We start from the raw sequence: 17,980 nt of genomic DNA, 5'->3' as shown, positions 1-17,980 counted from the left end.
TTTGGTACAGTAGCCTTTGTTTGCAATTACAGATGTCAAACGTCTCCTGGAGTTGTTCACCAGGTTTGCACACACTGCAGGAGGGATTGTGACCCACTCCTCCACACAGATCTTCTCTAGATCAGACAGGTTTCTGGGCTCTCGCTGAGAAACACAGAGTCTCAGCTCTCTCCAAAGATTTTCCATTGGGTTTAGGTCTGGAGATTGGCTAGGCCACACCAGAACCTTGATATGCTTCATACGGAGCCACTCCTTGGTTTTCCTGGCTGTGTGCTTCATTGTCATGTGGTTATTGTCATGTTGAAAGACCCAGCCACGACCCATCTTCAATGCTCTGACTGAGGGAAAGAGGTTGTTTCTCAAAATCTCACAATACATGGCTACGGTCATCCTCTCCTTAATACACTGCAGTCGTCCAGTCCCATCTGCAGAAAAACACCCTAATGCTTCACAGGAGGGACGGTGTTCTTGGGATGGAACTCATCATTCGTCTTCCTCCAAACACAGTTAGTGGAATTATGACCAAAAAGTTCCATTTTGGTCTCATCTGACCACAAAACTTTCTCCCATGACTCCTCTGTGTCATCCAAATGGTCGGTGGCAAACTTAAGACGGGCCTTGACATGTGCTGGTTTAAGCAGGGGAACGTTCCGTGCCATGCATGATTTCAAACCATGATGTCTAACTGTATTACCAACAGTCCCAGCTCTTTTCAGGTCATTGACCAAGTCCTGTCGAGTAGTCCTGGGCTGATTCCTCCCCTTTCTAAGGATTATTGAGACCCCACCAGGTGATGTCTTGCATGGGGCTCCACTCCAATTGAGATTGACCGTCATGTTTAGCTTCCTCCATTTTCTAATGGTTGCTCAAACAGTGGACCTTTTTTCACCAAGCTGCTTGGCAATTTCTCCGTAGCCCTTTCCAGCCGTGTGTCTGGTGTCTTTGGACAGCTCTTTGGTCTTGGCCATGTTACAAGTTCGAGTCTTAGTGATTGTATGGGGTGGACAGGTGTCTTTATGCAGCTACCAACCTCACGCAGGTGCATCTTCTTTTTTTCTTTCAGCTTGTCCCGATAGGGGTAGCCACAGCGTGTTATCTTTTTCCATCGAAGCCTATCTCGTGCATCCTCCTCTAACACCCACTGTCCTCATGTCCTCCGTCACAACATCCATCAACCTTTTCTTTGGTCTTCCTCTCGCTCTTTTGCCTGGCAGCTCCATCCTGAGCACCCTTCTACCAACATACTCACTCTCTCCCCTCTGAACGTGTCCAAACCATCGACGTCTGCTCTCTCGAACCTTGTCTCCAAAACATCCAACTTTGGCTGTCCCTCTAATGTGCTCATTTCTAATCCTAACCAACCTGCTCACTCTTAGCAAGAACCTCACCTTTGAAGAAAATTTCAGACCGCTCCATGGTTTCTAGGTGAGAGAACTTGCAATATAGCAGGGTGTTCAAATACTCATTTTCTTCACTGTAAGTGGGGAGAAATGGAAAATTTTCAACCTGCAGACCAGCTGATTGTGAAAACTTGGAACGCACTTCCCGTCACATACCACACATTGCGGCGTGTGAATATTGCTGTACTGACAATGTTTGGTTCTACCAATCCATATGAAAGGTCTTTCTCACATTTAAAGAAAACAATCAGACCAACCCATGTTCATGAATAACGGATGGAAGTCGCAAAGGCAGCATGAAGTTTTATTTAATGACATGTGAAACAGACGACTAAGCCATCAGCAAAGAAGTCGCATTAATGGTGAAAAGTACTTTTGTCATCATTGGTTAGCAACAGTATAATGTTGTTTAAATGAATTTAGAGACTTATCATACTATGTAAGTGTTGGTCTTACATATAATGCACAAACACACTTGTATTTAGTTTTAAAAATATTGTATGGCTCTTTTGGAATTACTTTTGAAATACTTGCCGTTTTTGGCTCTCCCAGGTTCCCGACCCCTGAACTAAATAAATCAATGTGATTGAAGTGTTAATCCACGAAAACAAACAAAAAGAACTACACAGGGCATTGCCTGTGTACAGTACTCTTTAGGTCATACCATTAACTAAAGGGGTCATTTGCAATTTTCTAAAAGATAATGACAGAAAAATAGAACAACAAGAACAACAAAAAACTTCATTAAATCTGATCATAATCCATTAGTAAAATGAGCTGTGACAGGGAAAAAAAAATAATAATAATTCAGCCTTCTCTGGCCCCATTTTGTACCTCAAATTTGAAATGCAGTGTAAAACCAGTCAAGGAAAGTTAAGAGAGTACAACCACTGACCTCTCAATGGCGTCCCCTTCTCCCTCCTGGCTCACAGGGAAAAGTAAGAAAGGAAGATGGAGAGGAGGAAAATATCAGAATAAGCCATAGAAAGGAAAGGAAGAACTTGAAGAAGAATGTTCTAAAAGACTGCACTGAGAAATGACATTAAGCAAAAAGCCAACTTCTTCAAACCTTGGCCATGAGGGAACGAGTTGTTGAGCTGTTCCATCACTTCCTCCAGTCCAGAAGCATCTTGGGGGAGGGCTGACAGCTCGTCATCACCTAGAACGGCAAGCAGATACGCTGAGGCCACATCTATACACAGTGGAATAAGATCATTTCTTGATCTAAATTTGCACCAAAATAGAATGGCTTCTCCCTTTTCTTGCTTTGCTCATTTTAAGCAATTTTCACTCTTCTTTTTAAAAATTATGTCATAAATGATGGCTGAGAAACAGATCCCAAAAAGCATGAAAGATAATAGTGGCATAAAACTTGTGTACTACATACAAAAAGTACAGTATTATGTAAAACTGCAAGGTAGTCCAATGATATACAACTCAAGATACATACAAGATGTGATGTGTACAGTCACATTAGCACATTTACACTTAAGGACAAAGTTGTTGGCACCCTTTGAAGAAACACCCCCAACTAGGGAAGTCCCGATCCAACTTTTTCACTTCCAATCCGAGACCGATATTGCAGCCTTAAATTTGGCCAATACCATTATGATCCAATATCAGCAATAATCATGCATACTTATCTCATTGTGTAGCATGGAATGTTAGAAAAGCTGCGATGATGGGATCATACTCAAATTAAAAACAAATGTTCAGCAACAGTTGGTATGAGAAAAACTGACACATTTATTATTAACCAATGGGTTGGATAAAGCAACTTAAAATAAATAAATTATATATATATAAAACACAAATAAAATTTTAAAATATAATAAAATACAAATAATTTGATTACAAAATCATGAATAACTTCAATAAAACAAAAATATATTTAAATTGCAACATAACCACTTAGACATAAGCATGTTCTAAATTTGAATAGATTAAAAAAAATAAAAATGAAACCGTACAAATGCAATAAATAATGTAAATTATAATTTTAAAGTGGTAAACAAAGTATAAGTTCAAGTCACTTATTTTTATTTTGTTTACTTTCAGCAAATGGTGGTAACATTTTTTGCTTTCTCCACATGTGCGACAATACATTTTTTAACTTGATGCAACTGGAGTTTCTTTTTATTGACAATTTCTGTTCCACAATCAAATATTTTAAGAACCCATTTTTCCACAGAGTTTGAAGAAAAAAAAGGCAGAGAATATTTTCATTGTGTCTTTTTGTCTGTGGCTATACAGCGCTAGCGTATCAACATTCATTATTTTGACCGTTAAAAGTGCTGCGAGTTGAATGCTAATTTTTGTTAGCTCGTCAATGTTGTTTTTCCATTCACTGTGTTTACTTTGAGCTGGGGATTTTTGTGAACAAAACCAAGACATAAAAACGATGGCTGCGATGTATGTGAACAATGAATAGATGTACAGTAGTTTTTTTTTGATGAGTTTAATTTTACAGTAAACTTTAACTGGTCTTGATACTATTTTGGCACCTTTTCAACTTGTGATCACTAGGGGTGGGTGCATCGATCTAAATAGTGATACGATCAATACCAAGGTGAGCGTTGGTATCTGACCAAGATTGTAAAGAAGCTGCTGTGACAAATGACAACATTTTTACCTGCCGAAAAGATTTTCTCTAAGGCTGAGTTAGTAACTCAGAGAAGAAATGCCATAAAAGGGAATAATGTAAAAAATGTTCCTGTTCCTGAACAAAACTTATAAATCTGTCGTCAATGTGGGAAGGGAGCCAAAAGGCCTCAAGGGATTCTTCATTGCAGGGCTTTGTGAGCCATTTGTAGTTCACACTACATTTGCACTACTGACTATTTAAGACAACATCATGCAATAGAAGGTATTTTTGTTGTGATGTTGTTTGGCATTGTCATATTTTTATTACATTGCTGCTTTTTTTTGTTATTTTGCACTAGTGGCTTTTTTTTTAAAATATAAAACAATTGTGGCAGCTGTAGAATTATTTTATTATTTTTATACTATTGCATTATTTTGTTGTTGTAGTGAATAAAAAAACTTTTTTGTTGCCTAAAATCTCGGTGCTATTTTTTTTTTTTATCATAATCTGAGTCAACTAACTCAAAGCAAAATAAAATTCAATGATCACGACGTGTTAAGTAAAAAGCATCGGCATCAGCGATACTAGCCCTTTATTTACTCTGTATTTGATCAATACTAAAATTTGCAGTATTGGCCACCTCTAGTAATCACATGGACTCAGCATGCTGTCCAAGCACTGCTGGATAGAAGTGGACTGCTTGTATAAGGGTGTTAAAATCAGAGATTTTAGATCCAGTCTGATTTGATCGTCGTCTTTTTTTCTTTGCTGACATCGGCCCTGCTGTAGGTATGAACTGCAGCTAAATGTGAATTTTCTGACAATGGATGGCACATTTTGCTCCACAATGCCTTGACTGAATTCATTGTTCCCCTGACACGAGACACGGCACCAACAATTTTGTCGACATTTTTATATCCTCCAGTATCTGAAAGCACGCTGCAATTGGAGAGATTAAAGCGTGAGCATGAGCGTGTGCGTCTTCTCACCCATTGTGTCAGTGGTCTGGCTGGCGGCCACCCGCAGCTGAGGCAGGGAGGAGTCTGACCGTTGAGACGAGGTGGAGGGGGAGGACAGTTCAGTGCCGTTCACCTTGGAATCCGTCTGACAGCAAATCACAGCTGAATGTGAAAAATGAACACTACAAAGTACACTGGTACTTCAATGAGGTTTTTCTGAATTACAAGCCATTACTTGGTCGATTTTTTTTGCTTGTAATTGAGAGCAAAACAGATATTAATCAGCATCGGATAACATGGAAAGATGGTGGCCGTGAAATTCATTTGTGCTTAGACTTTCTATTCTTTTGGCAAGGTATTCTGCCACATTTCTTTTTTGTAGCCATTGAGCCCAAGAAAACAAGTGCTGAGAAGAAGCTGAAAATTTGTTTCATTAAAGAATTAAGTCATTGAAAAATGTGAGCAAGCGTTGCAGCACAGCCCCCCCCCCAAAAAAAAAATTTATTTATATTCTATTTATGTTATTCCTGTATGATGCTGATTATGGTCGCCGAACAAATTCAATTTGTGAGTGGCGTGACACTGTAGCGCATGTGAGCATGATGAACCTGCTCTAGGAGCTGCCTCAGTCGGTGCAGTTGAGACTCCAGCTGTTTGTTGTGGTCCTCGAGGATCTGCATCCGGGCTTCTAGGCGGCCCTTGTGCTGCCGCAGCAGCTTGGCCTCGGCAATGAGCTCGGCATCCCGTGCGCGCTGCGGCGACACCGGTAGCATTTCTGGGGGTGACGGTAGTGGGGACAGGCCCTTCCTGTCATGGGCCTTCTTAAGACGGTCATATTCGGCCTGGAGCTTCCTGCGGCCAAAGCACGCGCAATGACAACATTAGTAAGCTGGCAATGTAATCTCTCAGTGCAACTGAGCTACACTGAAACGACAAGGCACGATTCCAAGATATGGGAGGTGTTTGGCACGGGTTGGTCAAAAGGCGACTTCCACTGACCTGTTTTCCTGCTCCAGGTCATTGAGGACCCGCTCCAGCTCTCCTTTCTCCTCTGTTTCCATGGAGACGAGAATCTGGGCCGGGCTCCGGGGCTGGCTGAGGGGAGAGCCTTGGTTCAGAGACTGGCAGTAGTGTTGGATCAACATGTGCTCGTCATCACTGCAAACAAGTGTGCACAGCAAACACACAAAAACGAGTATAAAGCGCTTGGAAGAGCAGCAAACAGGGCTTCCCTAAAAAGAAAAAAAATACTGACTACCAAAAATGTATTTGTAGAACTGTTACGCAATTCTTCCACAAAATTAGGGTTCAGGGTGATAGGCACTGGGACAGTTTTTTTCCAATAGTCCAGCTACACCAAATACTAATTTATTTAAAAAAAAAATATTGTCAGAGGAAAACAATTACATAATCCCATTTGTTTGTTGGAGCGATGGGACATAGTTCAAATTGAAGATAATGATGAATCATTTGTTAATAGATAATAAAAAGGGAAATGGAGAAGAGTAATGAGCTAGAAAGACAAATTTTATAAAAGATTTTAATGTGACAACCTAAGCGTTACTGCATATTATAAAAATGTCTAAAATCAAACAAAATGTTCACACTGCTAAAATAAAGCAAATTACAATGACTTGTTTCATGTGCAATGATTCTTGCACATACCTTCCAATCTGCAGGTACATAAACATTAGTGACATAAAAGAAAATTAATTCTAGTAAGCACATGCATTTAGGATCATGGAAAATATACAAAAGCAAGGATGGCAATTTCCGAAACAACTAATGGATGAAAAGAAGGAAACGGAGCCAGCCAATTGGTGAGTCATGACAAAATTAAAGTGAAGCGAACAGAAAGTGTTTCTCACATGCTCTCATTGGGTGAGATACTGTCATTCAGATAAGAGCCATTACGGTTCTCCATTTCTGCTAACCTGTGGAAGAAATAAAGTAGTCAGTTCCATCTGAAAATTATATTTTAAAAGTGCCCCTTTAAAACCATGATTTACATCAAAAAAAAAAAACAACAACATATCCTGAAAAGAAAAGTGTCTCAAAGGATACAAACTCTACTTTTTTTTTCTTAGAACACATCAAGGATATGGCTAACATTTGTACTTTACATGCAGTATGGAGCTCAAGGTAAAAAGTGATTAATTCTTTTATTTTGCCAACAAAAATATTAGAAACAGCTTTCAGTATGATGCAGTGCAGCTCTACAATACTACAAAATACAATAAATTATGACACACTGTTGATACAACGCTTTCATTGGATCACATTAAGAGTCTACAAGATGTGATCCAAATGTAGAGGCAAGTCTTAGTTGTTGTGTTTTGAATGTTTTAGCTGCCGTCCTCCATGCGAGGATTGACGTCACGTCTGGTGAAGCCAGTATAAAAGTCCAGCCGCATTGTGTAGCTGGCGGTTGGCATGGTTTTCCCTCACTGCTGAAGACAGCATGTGTTAGCCTGGGGAAGCATGCAGTGCTTTCAAGAGCTTTTTTTTTTAATACGAATTGCAAATACGAGGAGGCCAGCACTGATTAGGGACTTTGTTAAGCGGGCTACTGTTTAACAGAAATGGATGTTACTCGGGCCCTCGCCAATATCTTTTAAGATGGCTAAAAATTTGACTCTTTGTGGCGCCTCTTCAATATTAATGGATTTTCTGAGATGGTCTATTGACCAAGCTTTAAAGGGCCCACGCTGACACGCTGTATAATGCAAAAAGCTTCCCAAGATGTTGCGACTCTCGTCAATAATGGTCGCACCATCACAGCTTCCAAAGCCATGACTCACATGTAATATATCGATCATTTATGTGTCACTCACATGTGTCACAAAAAAATGCCGTTTCTCCCAGCAAGCACAAAGTTAACTCAGTGAATGGATAAACTGTACAAATGTGGAATTCTTCAGATGTTGTGGTTTACCGTTATGAGATAGATATCAAGCATATAGATAGATATAAAGCAATAGTGTAGATATAGGTATCTAGCTAGTTAAACTGGATAGAGCTCTACCTAGTAAGCTTGTTTATTCATTACATAAAGATAATGAGCCAATTGGCTAGAAATGAATGGTGAAACTGAGCTAACTCATACACCATGACACTTTGTGAAGGAGATGGGCATTCAGTGAAAGCAGAACCCAACAGATTTTGGTGTACAGTATATGCAAGCAGCGATTAAAAAAAAGATGTTAATGACATAAGTAGAGGATAAAATTCCAATGAAGAATTCTAATGCTGATTCAAATCTTTTGTCATCAGAAGAACATATCCTGAGTGAAGGCTTGCATATGTCAAACTGACCGGGAGAAGGTCACCCATGCTTTTATCTCAATGTAGACTTGACTATTGTAATGTTCTTCTTTCTGACGGGATGCCCCAAAAAGAGAATTAAACAGCTGCAACTCATTTAGTATGCTGCAGCAGGGGTTCTGACCAGAACAAAGATAGAGCATATTATTCTAATTCTATAGTCTTTACACTGGCTTCCAATCATCTTCAGAATAGAATTTAAAGTCCTGCTACTGGGCTATAAATCATTAATTTTAAGTCATGAATACATGAAAGAAATGCTCATGCCATGTAGACCTGGTAGGGCTCCGAGATCGATAAACTCAGAAAGTGGAGCACATAGTCCAAACCCAATACAGTGACGTAGCATTTAGCTATTATGCTACACACAAATGGAGTAAATTGTCCACAGATATGACATCAGCCTCAAGTTTGAATGTTTTTAAATCCAGGTTAAAAAAAAAAATTCTCATTCTTTTTAGAGTATTTCCATCTTTAAATGATAGTTTTTGCAGTATATGCTGTTTTAATCATTTTTTGGAAATGTTTATTGTTGTCATTGTTTCTAAATGCATTTAATCATGTAAAGCACATTGAGTTACCTTGTGTATGAAATGCACGCTACAAATAAACTAATGCTAGGCATCCACGGGATGCGTTTTGAGCTTTTCATGAGGCGTTATTAGAAATAAAGTTAATGCAGTTCGCGTGGATGAATGCAAATCCGTGTGGGGCTGCGCGAATGATGCGGATGACGCGGAGAGGATGGCGCGGCGTAAATGACGCGGGCATTTGCAAATTCGCAAATTCAGACCTCAAAGCTGGGACTACTAAATTTGTCTGGGAAGTAATGCTGTCGGCACCGCGCGGGGGGAGCCCCAGCCCTTGCTGAGCTTACAGCGCTGATGAAGCGAGTGCACTTTCACTGTGTCCACATGTGTCAGGCGAGTGAATGCAAGCAAAGGACGCATTGCGAAGCGAACTTTCGCATCCGATGTGTACAGAGCATGAAGTGTAACATACTGTATATATTGAATACTTGCATATTGCAGTTCAGCATTTCCAAATTCCCTGATTCACATTCTTTTTTCTTTTTATATGCATTATTTTTGGAGCCATCTTGTGACATAACGGTGCCAAGTAACTATGCTAAAGTGATTTTAGGAGCTTCATTTAGATAATACTGATGTATTCTCTTGCCATCGTGGTGGCTAGTTACTATTTGTGAGTTTATGAGTTTTATTTTGACCAAAAAAATCCTTCCTGTCACATTGTGGAAAAAGTGGGCATTTTTAAACCTTTTTAGGAGGGTTATCAATTACTTGCAGATTTTCTCTATTCACAGCACTGCTCGGTCCACATCTCTATTGAATAGCAGGGTCTACTGTACGTTTAAAACACAGAAAAGCAGTTTAAATGATGCCTGTCCTTAACTTTTAGATTCATTAAATGAAATGATATTGACTAAACTTGGACAAGCACTGCGTCAGGAAAGAATCAGGGCAGCTAATCCCATGTGGGTTAATGCAGGTGGGGTGGGGGTGGAAAAGAGGCACATCCCCTTGCAGGAAAAGTGCGCCGCTTTATTATTTCACCACAATCACAGCAATCAAAACGTTCCCGGGTCTGTGAGATCTCTCTGGAGAAGCCATTAAGAGCGAGACTCGAGAGACAGCAGCGCATGGCGGCGGGTGCTGAATGCGTGTTTGTGTGTGTGTGTTACCGGTTGGCGTAGTGTTCGATCCGAGTGTGTGTGTCATCATGAGAGAGCTGAGGGGATGTGCCAGGCCTGCCGGAATAATAAGAAAACAAAACAGGAGCTTTGTGAAATGCAACCAGGAAACTTATTAATCCATGCGCAACAGCACGCCACATGAGCCCACAGATGGCAGTGTCGGCATGAGACTCATGTAAGTAAAAGGCAGCCATCTCAGAGGATGCTAATCATTTTGCAGGGTTTTGTCCTTGAAAAATTTTATGCGATAAAAATCCAGAAACTCAACTTGTGAGGTTTTTTATTTGTAAGGGTGCTAGCTCATTAATGAGATAAATGCAATCATGTCATCTACGGAAAAGTGTTATCTTAATGCCAGGTTTGTATAGTGATGGTCAAAAACAATTAAATGATACTTACGCATGGTCCACGGGCCAGAAGTTGATCAATGTAATGGGTCTGCAAGACAGAAAAAAAAAAAATCTAATAAAAACATGAAATGACACTGGTTGTAGAAGGCCATGGCCACCAGTGCATGATTGGAGCTGAGTGAAACAAGCTATGTTGAAACCCTTATTTTAATGGAAAGGAATGTGATGCTTTTGGTGATAAAGATTACGTGTTCTGACTTACAGAACTCATGCAATGTTAGTATTGTAGTAATGAAAGTCAGGGGACCACTGGTATAATGGATGCCTCCTCAGTCAAAATGACATACAGCTGCAGGTATAATTACAGCACTCGTTGTAGAACAAACTACAATACAACTCTAATTACATAGTGTGCGTCACCATCTGCTTTCCAAAATTATTGAATTACTGTACGTCATCTAAATCTCAGCAGGTGGCAGACTGCTAAAAGAATATGGACTTATAAACGCTTGAAAGCATTTTGTGAGACGAAAATGTACTAGTAATGTGTCTTTGCATTCAAATATGGACTTCTCCTGCAACTTACTGTCACGGGCACTGTTTAAAAAAGGTGTTTAAAAAGTGTTTGAAACCACCAATTTTTTAAATTTAATCATGTCTCTGCATTTTTTAACACCCACTTGAGGTTGAACCAGTGTAAACAGATGTTTGACTGGTCGCTCACATTGACGCTGCAATACAAACAGTCACATAAAAATAAGTGTTTAGCTGAAGTTTAATAGACCTCACAGATGACCCGATGTATAGGTGTGAAAAAACATAGGTGTAAATGTGAGTAGTAATATGAATGGAATATGATTCATTTATAAAAAGATATAGCTCGGTGACCAAAGAAGAAAAGAGATGTCCCCGCTAGGTACCCCCACATTGATATTGGGTGTATTCATGGCTGTATAATAGAGGGTTCACCAAGAGAAATCAGTTTTTCTCTGGCTTTGAACTCCACAAAGGTATAAAACACTTTTTACGCAACTCCAGCAGTTTTTTAACACCTAAAATACTCTTTCCAATGTAATTTTCAGTGCACAAGAAGGCTAAAAATCTAGTGAAAGGCAAATTTTATAACGCAGTGCTGGCTTTAAAATGTTGAAATACAGTCTTGTCTTGAGATATGAGAGAGCCAAGTTTATACACACAAGTCATTGTTTGGCCATTATTTATGCTTTGGCTTGCTAGGAAAGTTTGAGGTTCAAGCCCTGTACAGTGGCAGTAAACACAACTTGACTCACGTCACAACGGGAAGCAGTTTGGCAGATACAAAACAATTCTTCAAAAAAAAGTGGGACGATAGACTAGCTAACAAAATGGCACTTTCATTCAATTTGCTGTGGAATAATGATTTGAGATGAGTGTTTTGCGCTACGAGCATGGACACAAAAATTAAACCTGTATCTCAAGGCACCACTGTATATCGGTACTGAGTGAGATCCATGGATTCAAGTTAGAAAGTAGAAGGCAATATGCAACACACTTTGTGAAATCAAGAGACTCACGTTTCCATGTTGTCGCCTTCCAGGATGGTCTGGACAGGTAGGTAGCCCATACGTGGGTGTTTGGTAAAGTAGCGCTTAGTCCTGAATTTGTTCTTCAGCACCTTGGCAAAATCCCTGACATCCTCACCAGATGTAGTCTAGAGAAAAACGGCTTGTTTATTACAATAACGTGATGTGTGATTGCATTGCAATTTGCCTTTCCCAGATTCAAACAACAAAATAAATGACTCTTTTGCTGTGAGCTATCTATTTTCCTTAGCCTGATTATCATTTCAGAACAACTTTTTCTGCAAGAGGATTAAAACCCCGATCATGGGCAGAAAACTAATGATGCATCAATCACCAAGGCTTTCTTAGAAGCTCATGGCAATTAGTAATCACCAAATCTCATTGCCCCAATGTCATTCTTATTCATCTTATGTAGTCCCTGGGCAATCAATGAAAGGGCATTAAGCAGCATTATTCTCCTCCATTTATTTCTCCCGTCTGAGAGGCATGAATTCAGAGATATGTTTCTAAATACTTTTTAAAGGTTTGAAGATTAATTATGAAAAGTCTGCAAGGACAAAGAACCAGGTAGTACTCAACATTGAAAAAAACAGCACTAAACTTTTTCACCATTTCGAGATTTTTTGAGTGACTAACGAACGGCGGACCCAGCGTGACATGAGTGTCCAGCATGTCCCTCCTCCCAAGCATCTTCATTCACGTCAGTGGTTTTTCGGTCCAATTGTGAGTTACTTTTTATTACAAGGCCCAATCCTACCGACCTCAATGCCTACATTCAGAAAATGCATCTTAGCTGGATTGCCACAATTTGCAGAACGGCTCAGTGAAGCCAGGAGGTGATGCTGTGGATGCTGGAAGCCTGTGAGCTTGCGAGGTCGTCTGTTAGGAAAATCCTGAGACGACCCAATGGAATATATTCCATCCACTGGAGGTTTTAAGCAGCTATATTGTCTTGTGGCTAAAACATGAATGGATGTGTAGCCATATAAAGATACAGTGTTTGGGCTATACATGTGCATGTGTAAATGTACGAAAATACACACACACACACACACACACACACACACACACACACACACGTATGCTACTGTGTCTACAAACGGTGCGTGTCCACATACACATTCAACATTGTTACAAGACATAGGGGTGTTTGTACCCATTTTGGGGGGAGGGCGGGTGGCTGAAGCATCACTTCAATGAAAAAAAGCACCCCCAAAATTTGAGCGATCTTTTGAATTTTGTGTGTGTCATTTAACAAGCTCGAAAAAGGGTACAAAAATATACAGCACTTATTTTGGTTGCATTTAACACTACATTACTGTGTGTGGTGTTTGGTGAAATTTGCATGTTCTCTCCGTGACTGAATGGGTTTCCTCTGGGTACTCTGATTTCCTCACACATCTCCAAAATATACACAGTAAGTTGACTGAAGAGTCAAAATTGCCCATAAGCGCGTATGTGTGCGCAAATGGTTGTTTGCTTCTATGTGCCCTACGATTGGCTAGCGACCAGCTAGGGGTGTACTCCGCCTCTCGACCAAAGATCGCTTGGATGGATTCCAGCACGCTTGTGACCCTTGAGAGGATAAAGCGGTACAGAAAATGGATGCCTGGATCCTTCTCAATATGTTTTTGTCTTATCATTAAATCACTGAAGATTGATTCGGAATGCATTTCCAGCAATCTGGTTGGACACTTTAAATGGCACAGAATCACTGATGCATCATTGCATTCCTGTCCACTTTTTTGACTTTGAGAAAAGAAGACAACATTGCAGAACAGAATAGTGTTTGAGTTGCCGAAACGTCTAAAAAAAACAGCGTAAAAATGTGTACCAAAAAAAACACAAGTTTTGTTCCACAATAAATGAAATTGGTAGGAATGCTTGACTCAGCATGGATACTATTTAAAACTTAAAAAGGTACTGTAAAGAGATATGGAGAAAATGTTTCAGTTGAATGTTTTTTTGCTTGAACTATAATGGCATGGATATTCAGTTTGAAAAGCTTGCCTGTAGAATAAAATGTACTGTTTGCTCAAGGAAAAGCGTGTGCACATGTAATCTGTGAACTACTCCTACAGTGAGCCTGGCTAATACAGATATCCATAGAAGGAGGACTTTCTTAGTGAGAAACAGATATTTTCAGAGAGTCAGGCACTTGGTATGTGTTGCTTTTAATTACATGAATTGACAGAGGATGAATATAGATGTGCTCATACCGGGGTGCAGTACTCCACCATAGGGTACTGCATCTTGTGTCCCTTGGCAACACGGCCAGAGAAGAAACAGCTTTGGCAAATGTCATAGTTGAAATGTTTCAGACTGCGGTATCTGCGTGGTGGGAGAACCAAGGGTGAGGTCAAAAAAGAAAATGGATAAACAGTGAGCAAAGACCAATCAATCAATCAATCAATGAGAGTAAGCTACTGTATGGCCCTCTTTTGACAGCAATTGCAGTAGTTACAAGATTTTCTAGCAAGGACCGAAAACAGCATATCATTACAGTGCCTTAGGGCTCTTCAATAAAATGGATTGTCCCTCTTCAGGTTGAGAGCGTTGGATCAAAGATGAAAATGTCACAGTTATTTTAATGGTCGCAAACACAACAGTGATTGTACACTTCTTTTGTAACGACACAAACTCGTGAATTCAAGCACTAACTGGGAAAGCTGACTGTGAAGCATGTGTAAAAAAGAAAAAATGTTAAAAATGAAAATGCTTTCAGAATTTTAAAGCAACAGCTTTGTCTGATTTGTTTTGCACTCCATGCAGTGCACATTAAATCAAATTATATCCATATATTAACTTGGCACCGACGTCAATGTAGGTGCATCCATAATTTGCACTGTGTACAGGGAAAAACAGTGGCATGTCCTCTACAACCAAAACAACTCTGGTGTCTGACTACCAATAAATAAATACTAAAGCTTTATCGCAAGTAGAATTGATTATTGTAATGGTCTCATTCACTATGGTGCAGCTCGGATTCTGTCCAGAACAAAGAGGTTAGAGCATATAACTCTAAAATCTTTACACTGTCTTCCAGTGAGCTATAAAATAGATTTTAAAGTTTTGCTATTAGTCGATAAATCGCTAAATGGTTTAGGTCCTGCATACATGAAAGAAATGCTAATAGAAAATAAACCTAGTAGGGCTTTAAGATCGACAGACTCTGGTCAAAGCACACCATAGCAAAGCACCGAGTCCAAAGCAAACATGGTGAAGCAGCATTTAGCTATTATGGGGCAGACAAATGGAGTAAGTTGCCAACAGAAGTGACGTCAGCCGAATGTGGGAATGTTTTTAACTTCGGATTAAAAACGCTTTGCTTTTCACATGCTTTTTACAGCATTCCCACTTTTAAATTATATTTATTGCACTGTATGCTATTTTAATAGTACTTTATTTTTTTCCTCTTAGTTTTAACTGTTTATAAATTGTTTTTTCTTTGTTTCAAATGCTTTTAAAGTTTCAAAGGACATTAAGTTACCTTGTGTATGAAATTTGCTTTTCTAATGATAAGAATGAGTGTGATCATAAACAAAACGACGCTATTAGTACATGCTCAAGACTGTAGTGATGAGACCACAGGGTATTCTTATAACTTCACGCCCAGCACTCATTAATATATACAGACAAGATTCGTCTTTTTTTTCCCATTTTTGGTATCAGTGAAAACTAAAATTTATTTCTAAGCTTTATTACCCTTTATATTGCAAAACTGATGAGGCAGAAAAAAAAAATCCCCCAGTGCCTGCTCACAGAAGTGTTAAATAGATACTTAGTGCTGACCTGAAGCCTATGATGGGACACTCCTTACAAATGTTGCACTTGGCTTGGTGTTTGGCTGTCTCCGCGGCAGCCACACGGTGAAGTACAGGCAGCCACACCATGGACTGAGGTTCCAGACGCATCCAGTCCAGGAACATGGCAGCCTCTAGTTCTGGCTTGTTGTTGGCCTGGACAAGGTCAAAACGCAGAGTGGGGGAGGGGGGGGGTGGATAGACAAAATTTGATTGTACATTACAAATAAAAAAACTCTCAGTTGCTGATGACATGGGTTTGGCAGGAAACAAGAACTCTCAATACTTATTTGAGCTTGAATGCTTTGAAGGCCGAAAATGACCTTGAAGAGATGAATTTTAAGACTGACAATTGCCATTAACACAGGATAATATTTATAGTAATGTTGCAAGATATAACATTCAGGTGTATATTTGTTTTATCTGTGAATTAGGTGCGGCACATTGACTGACTGGTGAGCACATCGCCTCAGAGTTCTGAAGACCGCGGTTCAAATCCCGGCCCCGCCTTTGTGGAGTTTGCATGATCTCCCTGTGCCTGCGTGAGTTTTCTCTGGGCACTCCGGTTTCCTCCCACATCGCAAAAATATGCAACATTAATTGGACACACTAAATTGCCCTTAGGTGTGATTGTGAGTGCGTCTGTTGTTTGTCTCCCTGTGATTGGCTGTCAACCAGTACAGGGGGTACCCTGCCTCCGGCTTGATGACAGCTAGGAAAGGCTTCAGCACTCCAGTGACTCTTGTGAGGATAAGGGGCTCATGAAATGGATGGATGGATGAAATGTACATATAATCAATATGAGGATCTCAAGTAAGCAAAGGAGTTTTTTTTTTTTTTGCTGATACAACACTGACTAGGCAGATGAGGTGTGTGCAGACCTTTTAGATTTAGAATACCAGTTCATCTCTACAACATCCAGTCACAACATAATTACTTGTACTTTTCGATAATAATAATTAACTTCGTGTCAGGAAACAAGAGATGCTACAGACAGGCAACCAATACCAAAGAAAAAACACTTAGTGAACAGATGTCACTTACAAACTGGAAGCAGCTCCGCACAGATGGCTCGATGTTGGAGCCACCGAACGACGCCACCTCACCAAGTTGCCGCGGGATCTGGATGGAGTCGTGAAGGAGAAGGCCGAGGCGACGCTGGTCACAGAAACCGGTTGCACTCGCAACCTGCCTGAACAAGACTGTCAAAGGGGGAACCTTTTCAGTTCGGTGAAAATGTCATTGTCTCTGTTAGTGCATCAGTCAACTAACGTCTTCACCACCGGTGAAAGACTACTCTCAGCATTCAAAAGCTATCAAAGGGACAAACAACTTCTTGTATTGATATTCAAGTATGCATAAATGTCTTACATCTGTATTTATCCTCCAGGTGAGCCTTGCAGAGCGAGATGATTCCTGTTTTGAAGGATAGGGTGCGAATCTTTCCGCTGCGACCACTGTTAAAAACAGATTGTGAAAACTCCCGAGTCTGGCACAGCTTGAAAGCAGGAAATATCTTCAAGTGCACCTACGCGTCATAGACGTTGAGCAGCCAGTTGAGGCACATGTCGACACACAGAGGGACACTGACCAGGTGTGCATGACTTTGCTCCAACCGCTGATACAGGCTGGTCAGACAGGCTACCAGCTGGGAGATGTCGAGCAGTTGCTCATTCTGCTTCAGGCCGTGCTGGTCGAATACTTCTGACGCCATTGGCATGTTTAGCAGGTCCACTGGACAAGATGAGAGGAGACATTAAGAACGCTCGTGTCCTTCAAGCTAGCAGAAAGGAGAGTGATGAGAGAGACATGAAAGCACATTCAAGAAGACAGCCATTGAAAGGTATTCAAGGTTGACATCTTTTTAGGAAATATATTTAAATTCCTACAATTCACAAACATCCAAGCCAGAGAGTCTCAGCAAAGGTCTGGGAATTTAAAAAAAAAGTCAATGCAGGCCATGACATGACAAATAGACAGGGCAAGACATATCAGGAAAAAAAAGACTAAACATAGATAGAGATTGCTAAAACAAGACAGTACAAGTCGTACGCGCCTTATCTTGAGTTTAATTTGTTCCAAGACCACACTTGTGACTCAGAACACTCGTATCTCAAATTGTCTTTCCCTACACTGTGCTTCTTTTGGTGTATACACCAAAAAAGAAAAACAACAAAGTGTCTCAATTAAATGACTTAAGGAGCTGTGCTGGGAGACCCCGGGGAGGTCCCAGGACACGCTGGAGTAACTACATATCTCGGCTGGTCTGGGAACACCTCAGGAT

General features: G+C 40.2%; 1 protein-coding gene across 11 annotated transcripts in view; it reads right to left on the bottom strand.

The window, feature by feature from the left end:
• The window catches only part of dmd (dystrophin), a 163,669-nt gene that overhangs the window by 1,771 nt on the left and 143,918 nt on the right, over positions 1 to 17,980 (bottom strand). For 6 of the 11 annotated variants that reach the window (XM_061836804.1, XM_061836826.1, XM_061836843.1 and 3 more), the window contains 13 exons: positions 17,229 to 17,430; positions 17,068 to 17,153; positions 16,741 to 16,898; positions 15,686 to 15,852; positions 14,113 to 14,224; positions 11,885 to 12,021; positions 10,381 to 10,419; positions 9,970 to 10,035; positions 6,812 to 6,877; positions 5,943 to 6,101; positions 5,552 to 5,795; positions 4,974 to 5,088; positions 2,470 to 2,559 (listed from right to left, as the gene is read on the bottom strand). In XM_061836804.1, the coding sequence (XP_061692788.1) occupies positions 2,470 to 2,559; positions 4,974 to 5,088; positions 5,552 to 5,795; positions 5,943 to 6,101; positions 6,812 to 6,877; positions 9,970 to 10,035; positions 10,381 to 10,419; positions 11,885 to 12,021; positions 14,113 to 14,224; positions 15,686 to 15,852; positions 16,741 to 16,898; positions 17,068 to 17,153; positions 17,229 to 17,430 (1,641 nt within the window). Of the gene's footprint in view, positions 1 to 2,295; positions 2,322 to 2,469; positions 2,560 to 4,973; positions 5,089 to 5,551; positions 5,796 to 5,942; positions 6,102 to 6,811; positions 6,878 to 9,969; positions 10,036 to 10,380; positions 10,420 to 11,884; positions 12,022 to 14,112; positions 14,225 to 15,685; positions 15,853 to 16,740; positions 16,899 to 17,067; positions 17,154 to 17,228; positions 17,431 to 17,980 lie in introns of those variants that run through there. The other 5 variants (XM_061836784.1, XM_061836819.1, XM_061836810.1 and 2 more) reach the window with 4 other exon arrangements.

Source organism: Syngnathoides biaculeatus, chromosome 2, assembly GCF_019802595.1.
Source record: "Syngnathoides biaculeatus isolate LvHL_M chromosome 2, ASM1980259v1, whole genome shotgun sequence".
NCBI classification, from domain to species: domain Eukaryota; kingdom Metazoa; phylum Chordata; class Actinopteri; order Syngnathiformes; family Syngnathidae; genus Syngnathoides; species Syngnathoides biaculeatus.
Note: the sequence above shows the minus strand (reverse complement) of the source record. Positions and strands in the feature narration are given on the sequence as shown.